The sequence below is a fragment of the Gavialis gangeticus genome, unplaced genomic scaffold (genome assembly GCF_001723915.1).
Source record: "Gavialis gangeticus isolate Ggan-Ray unplaced genomic scaffold, GavGan_comp1, whole genome shotgun sequence".
NCBI lineage: Eukaryota > Metazoa > Chordata > Crocodylia > Gavialidae > Gavialis > Gavialis gangeticus.
The window spans coordinates 16,737,495-16,745,133 of NW_017728993.1; the positions used below are offsets into that span (position 1 = coordinate 16,737,495).

General features: G+C 45.3%; 1 protein-coding gene across 2 annotated transcripts in view; it reads right to left on the reverse strand.

Moving 5' to 3' along the window:
• ZYG11B (zyg-11 family member B, cell cycle regulator) overlaps positions 1 to 6,930 on the reverse strand; it is a 37,489-nt gene extending 30,559 nt beyond the window's left edge. For both annotated transcript variants that reach the window (XR_002094644.1, XM_019501288.1), the window contains exon 1: positions 6,853 to 6,930. Coding sequence is in view for 1 of the 2 variants with exons in the window: in XM_019501288.1 (XP_019356833.1) it covers positions 6,853 to 6,855 (3 nt within the window). In the remaining variant the exon portion in view is untranslated. The remainder of the gene's footprint in view (positions 1 to 6,852) is intronic.
• Positions 6,931 to 7,639: the final 709 nt, after the last annotated feature.

Here is a 7,639-nt window from a genome sequence, read left to right on the forward strand (position 1 = left end):
AGGGATGCGAAACGAGGGGAACCGATGTTGGGGACAGGGAGGAGTGAGGAAGGACACTTGGAATATTTAAAAATGCATTATTCAAAATAAATGTGCTGAGTGCCAACAATGAACAGTTTGGTCCAAAAATTAGCTGTTGCTAGAACTATGAAACAGCATAGAATAAGATTAAATTTAAAATGCATATGATTCTGTTAAGGTTCATTTAAAATTAATAATGAAATTATGACAACTTACATAGTAAGTCCAACTGATTTTATTAAATAAGATCTAAATGTAAGACTTTGTATCAATAAACCACCCTCACATTTTAATGAGCTGAAAGATAAGCTTCCTCCAGCGGTGGTGCAATTGCCTACCCTGGAAACCTTCAAGAGGAGACTGGACGGTCACCTTGCTGGGGTCATCTGACCCCCCCGTTATCTTTCCTGCTTGGTGCAGGGGGCTGGACCCACTGTTCTTCCAAGGTCCCTTCTGGCCTTACAACCTATGAATCAATCTATGCTTTTTCTAGTTATGTAAATAACAAAATCAGGGAACCCGCAACCTTCACTCTAAAGGGAACTCAAGCTTTACAAGTGTCACAAACCACACTGATTGCAATCTATGTATTTTACAATCCATTTTTTTGTATTTATGATAGAGAAAAGGCTACTGTTTACATCTTTCCAGAAGGTAAGTACTTTCAGTTTGTTACACAGGAAGGTTTTTGCCTTAATTCATTTTTTTAGGTTAGCTAACATGTGGAGAGGTTATCCTCCTCAATTTTACCAATTCATTCAGTTAAGAAACCAAGTGGGAATAGAAAGAACAGGAAAACTTGTTTTCTTCCAAATTCTGAATACAATCCACATGGGGGAAAATAAGCTACCCTATTTCTAAACATATAAAGGACATGGGAACAGATTTTCAAAGGTATTTTGGCACCTAAGGAGGTGCCCAACTCAAAAAAGCACTTCAAAAACCTCCAGAAATTAGGCCCTTAATAACCCCAAACTGTCATTCAATTCATAAACCGCAGTTATTACATCTTTAGTATAATAAAATCTGTTATTTTTAAGGGTATAATATTTTGATCAACTGACTTTTTCCTTATATACTCAGCAAACTTAAAACATTTTGTCATTAAACAAAAGCTATTTAAAATGTTGCTTTTTGCACATCAACCAAACTGTCCATCCAAATGCAACTTGACACAAGGCAAAAATAAAGTTATTTGCCATTATTTAACACAATAAGTGAAAAAGTTAGTCTTCAGGTGTAATAATGGCTTACTAGATGTATATTATACCAGGATGACACAGTTAGCAAAAGGAAGTACCAAACATACTGGAAAGGCTATACTGAGCTGCACATAAAGATGTTTTAATGATTAGGCTAAACAGTGACAAGAAACCTTTCTTTTCAAAAGAATACAAATTCAAAACCAGGATCAAAACTGACTATTTAAATTAAGGTCTCCTGCCTGCTCATCTGAATCAGGACTACGACTGACTTCTTTTCCTCTGATTAAATTATGCCATCCTGCTTCACTCTGGCTAAAAACCAAGTTTCATGTCTCATTAATGTTCTATTTAGATTGACGATTAAGTGACCAAGTGTGCATCTACACGTGCAATTAATGTGACTGAATAAACTCCTGCACAATTTGAGCCAAAGTACACTAAACCCAATATCACTATCTACGCATGCATTTAAATGCAGTAATTTACTCCACCATTGGATAAGTACCTGTGTTTGACAGGACTATTCTACACTGGAGTAAATTAATCTACTGCATCCTAACTGCGGTGCACATGTAGACAACGACACTTTACTGTGCCGTAAATTAGTCTACTGACCAGTAAAGAGCATGAGTAGATGCACCCAAAAGCTATTAGAGTACAAGATTAAAGAAACAAATGTCTCTTGCGTTTTGTACAGAAATAAAGTTACAGTTCTTATAGTCTTGTTTCCAATTCTGGCCATCATTCTTTTTCCTTATTGTCCTACAGTGGCAATTCTCAGCCAGGACGCTGCAACCCTCTGGAGTGCCTTGAGATCCTTTCAAGGATGCCACAAGGTGCCACATGTTAGAATTGTTAGGTCTGCAAACTTCATTCATAAGATAAACCCCAAGATTTAAAAAAGGAATCCCTACCATTCAAAAACATTTTACCCTCTTCAGGTCTTCGAGTTCTTTGCAAAAGAATTGCTCTACTATTTTTCTGTAGTCAAAAAACAAGTGAAAACTAAACACTGGCATTTTCCAATGGGTGTTTTGAATCTATCCAGGGGTGCCCCAAGTCTAAAAAAGTCGAGAACCACTACATCACGTTGTTACAGAACGTTGTCCCTAATGTTGTACTGCCTACAAGCAAACCAGGGAGTAAACCTCCAGACTTCCTTTGATCAATACATAACAGTAACTATTTAACATACTTCTTTAAATTAAATTCTATTGCCCAATAATTGCCTACTGTTTTCAATCCAACTAATTCCATCAGCACAAGTAATGACTCACACACATTATGAATCATCCTCAACATTAACAAAAAAGGAGGCAGAATGACTGGTACATGATCTCTCATGCAATTTTGAAAATAATGGTATCAACTGTTGATGCATCTGACCCTACAGCAGAAATGTAATCTTGCCTTTAAAATGAGAGCTCTGAAGCTTTCATCTTTCACGTCCACGATTTCTTCATCTGCCTCAAGCGATCCTTTGGCATAAATTCATTAGGATGCTGTCTTTTTCTTTTTTTTTTTTTAAATGAGGGGGTAGAAGCAATGTTGACCATGCCCATTTTAAAGGACCTTTATGTTACCTTAATCCCATTTTTTACCAAATCACAGTTGTTACCTAAAAGACATTACAGTCTTAAAGTTCAAGTCCAGGAGTGGGAGCCAAGAAACTCCAAGTTATCATCCCTGTTCCAACAAACCTGCCCTGTGGCCTATGAGAAGCAACTCAACCTTTCTGCCTCAGTTTCCCCAGAGAAAAAGTAGATTATTTTTATTTGCCTCACAGAGGTTCTATACTCTTTCTAGCATTTCAAATTTGCAACATTCTAAGATTCATACTATTACGTAGTTTCACAGTTGGTAGGGTTGGAAGGGACCTGAACAGATCATCGAGTCCGACCCCCTGCCATGGCAGGAAAGAGTACTGGGGTCAAACGACCCTAGCAAGGTGTTCATCCAGCCTCCTTTTAAAGACCCCCAGGGTAGGAGCCAGCATCACTTCGCTTGGAAGTTGGTTCCAGATCCTAGCCACCCTGACCGTGAAGTAGCGCCTCCTGATGTCTAGCATGAATTTACCCTCTGCCAGCTTGTGACCGTTATTTTTTGTCACTCCTGGTAGTGCTCGGGGGAACAGGGACTCCCCCAGTGCCTGCTGGTCCCCCCTGACTAGTTTGTAAATGGCCACCAGATCCCCCCTCAGCCTTCTCTTGTGGAGGCTGAACAGGTTCAGGTCCTGTCGCCTCTTCTCGTAGGGCCTGCCCTGCTGCCCCCTGACCATACAAGTGGCCCGCCTCTGGACCCTCTCCATGCTGTCCACATCCCTCTTGAAGTGTGGTGCACAAAACTGGATACAGTACTCCAGCTGCGGCCTGACCAGTGTCACATAGAGGGGGAGGATCACCTCCCTGGACCTGCTCGAGATGCATCTGTGAATGCATGACAAGATATGGTTAGCCTTCCTGAACGCGTCCCCACACTGTCGGCCCATGTTCATTTTGGCATCAATAATGACTCCAACATCCTCTTCTGTCTCTACACTGACAAGAAGGGAGTTACCAGTAAGCATCACTTCTAGCTGCATATCATGTACCCTTAAAGATGACATGGAGCCAAAAAAAAAATCCCAAAGGATGTCCAGCCTCTTTTGCCACTTTATGACATAAGGAGACCTGAAGTATTCTTAAAGAGAAATTTGGCTAATCACTTAATTTAATTATCTTTTAAGTGGAGGCAAAACATTAGAAAATAGCTTAATGCATTTGAGAACTGCCGACTCGATTAGGAGATCAAACTCCTCAAAACCTCCTGAAGATTACCCCACAGAATAAAAGGTGTCTCTTGCTCATGTTAGCTCTAGAGCTTATAATTTCCTGCTTGAACCTCTGACAGCAGTCAGAACACTGGTGCTATTAATTGCTTTTGGCACCAGCCCAATCTCTTTGCCAGAAAAACTGAAGTACAAAGTAATATATCTGACATTTATCAAATTACAGACGTACCTCCCAGGGAGGCTAATTTCACCGTCCTATAGGTCTTTTCCATTTGTCGCAACTGTGGTCCTACCCCCTCAGTCGTGAAAACATCCGGCTCTTTTGCAAGCTTTGCATCTCAGACTGTTTAAAGTCTTCTGCACAAGTAAAAAACCCCCCAAAACAGGGCTTTTATGACTTTCTCCTGAATCAACTTGTAAAATCTTCAGAGCTTTTCCCAGAATGATATTGCTACCTTCATTTTCTTTTACGCACTTTGTGGGAAACTAATACCAACTTCAGCTCTGATAGTAACATTTGGTTGGTTTGTCCTTAAATACCCTATTAATTCTGCTGCTGCTTCTACTTTTTGGTCTTCATTATGGAAGGGCTCACATTCAAAATGAGTCATGCTGCAATCATAAAAAGCACAATGCTGACTTCTCCAATGCAGCAGAACCACCTTAATTCTGTACCTTGGATCCAAGGACATTGGTCTACCAGAAACATAACACTTGCTTCTGAGTTTTCAACTCCCATATTGTCAAATGCATAAAGCAATGCCACCGATCACTGTAAGAAGCATGGATTTTTTTTTTTTTTTAATTCCAGCAAGAAGAATATGCAGAGGTCCTTGATATTTCCTTTTTCCCCTCCAATTCAAAGCAATGGTAACCTCACATTTGGTTTAGAAGTCCTTGCAACTAGAGTGTTTTCCTTTGATCTTTTAGGTCTACATGTTAACAGCACATCAGCTTTGAGACTGCAGTACATTTTTAGTACATGGAACAGGGAACCTAATCACATTTTGCAGAACAGTAATTTATGTTTAACAATGGAACTAAACAGCCCCCATGAAAATTCATTACAACTATAATGGAAACTGACTCATTCCTAATCCTAAAGACATACCAATAATGCATTGCATCCTTAACCCTTTTTTAGGGAACTTCTAGCCAGATTTCCCTAGACCACTAGCAAAAGAGTATTTTTTATGCTAAAAAGATGCTTGTTTTAGGTTTCTAAAGGCATAAATGATTGGGGGGGGGGTGTTACCCTCCTCTCCCCCCAAATCCTTCACAGACAACTGCAAGCTTAACAAGCAGCCATCTTGTACAGCCGCAAAAGATCCACTGGCAGACTCCATTTAGTGAATACCCCTCAACACTGACTTTTCATTTTTCTTGACTTTGTACCAAAGGCTGCTAGCTTTCTGGACCCTCTGCAATATTCATCTGTTTTCCCAAGCTTCTGAGACAGAGATAAGATAGAGACTGAACGTGGTGTGTTGGAGATTATGTGTCAGAGATGTGGTTAGCCATGTTAATCTGAAGTCAGAAAGAAGGTAGGGCAAAGAATAGCACCCAGAGGGTCAGTGCAATCACTCCCAGGGGCTGTCATGGAAAGGGGTCCCCAACTAATTCAACTTGTAAGGTCAGTTACTGTTTTAACCAGCAAAAGCATTTGATGAGTGCTTTTTTCCAGAACTACATAAATAAAGGATACATTTGTGGCCACAAACTAAGACTTGTTAGCATTACTTTCTTAAGTGAACACATCTAAACATCTCCTAAATATATACTCTGAACTACAACAGCGTCCACATTTTTTATCCCAAATTTGAGGCCTAATCTTAATGAGAAAATGAAGGACTGCTTTCCAGGTGCACATTGGAGACTTTGGCCAGGTCCTCACTGTATCAAGAGCATCCATCGCTTGTACGGCTCTTGCTGCTATAGCCCTAAGATGTGCCATTTACTGGCCCATCCTGCCTGGTATCCTGTCACACAAACTTGGTGGCCTTTGACCCATGTCACCGTGTGGCACACAAAAAGGCCTGCGTCAAACAGCACCTGCTGGCTCCGCAGACTCATTTGAGGGCCTGCAGGCAGTCTGGTGTGCTCTGCTCAGCGTCCCCACCTTGGCACGCTGGTTTTGAAACCATGACCCTCACTCCTCTCCGTGGGTGTCTTTTATTTGTCCCAAGGACTCAGTGCTCCCTCCTTAAGGAAGGCATACAGTCGTACTCAGTGGGCCTTGGCCCACACTTCCCCGGTCGCCCTGCATCCACCAGCTCGTTTGGACACCATCCTGCTCCCGGGGCTGCTTTCCTCTGACTCTTGGTGCACTTGTTTTAAACAATGACCTTCCCTCTGCCCCCCCCTTCTCTTCCTCAGCTGCCCCCCGTTAGCACTCAACATGCACTTCGCAGCCCCCAAATTAAGAGGGGGCTTTTATGTTCACTAGGTGGGCAACGGCCTGCCCTCCCCATGCCCATGTCTAGGGGAGCCTCGGTCCCGCGCACTCTGCTCGGGTGCCGAACAACGACCTTCGCCCCCGGCTCTTCCTTGTCCCGCAAATCCACCTGACACCGCCCAACCCCCGGGGGGAACGGACTCTGGCTCCACCAGGCCGGGTCAGTCACGGGGCACGACCCGCTACCCCGCTCATGAGGAGGGAGGGTGCTCCATCAGAACAGGGAGGGGAGGGCAGGACGTCAACCCCCCGCCAGGTGCCAGGCCCCGCCGTCCGCCTCAGCTCCGCGGGCCGAGCTCTATACCTCCCCCCGGCCTGGACTTGGGCCGCTCCGCCCGCCTCAGCCGAGCCCAGCCGAGCCGGACCGCACCACTGCGCGGGGGGGGGAGGGAATTACTCACCATCGCGGCGCAGGGTCCCCGACAGTCAGCAGCACGCCGGGACCGCAGCAGCCGCGCGACCCGGAAGTGAATGAGCCTCAGCCGACTGGAGGCGGGGCCTGCGCAAGCCCCGCCTCCCTTAAAGGGGCCGCGTGGTTTCTGGGGGGCGGGGCCTCTGAGGGGCCCTTAGGGACCTGCCCAGCGCTGGGTTGTTCAGTGCCACATGGGCAGCCCTGGGCCTTGGGGGAGTGTATGCTGCTCCCCCTGGGCTCCCCGCATGGCGCCTTTGGTGGCGACCTGGAGGGTGCCAAGGTGTGGCCCCTGTGCTGCCTCCCGGATGCTCTGCGTTTAGTGACATTGAGGGAGGCTTGTAGGATCCTAGTGGGCCTGGGCATAGGCTGGAGGCCAGCAGCACTGTGGGCTGGCGTAGCGCAGTCTTCCCTGCGGGGAGGGAGGAGGAGCAGAAAAGCGCTGCCGTGTCCTTTTTTTTTTGGAAAAGGCAAAAATCAAAGGATGTGTCCTTGGCATGGTTCAGATCAGGGACTGCTCGACCTCTGGCCTGTGGGATCTGGTCCGCGGGGCTCCCCGTAGGTCAGGAAATGTGGTGGCGGGGGAGCAGTACCAAATAATACTGGCGCCTCTCCTCGACTGCCAAATTTGCAGGCCAGGACACACCACCTTAGCCTCACAACGTGGCTGGCATGCACCCTACCCCTGTCCCCATGCACATGGTTACACTGGGGCCAGGCCACTTCCCTTCTCCCTCACCACTGACCACAGCTGGATGAGGGCCAGGGCATGCCCCCCT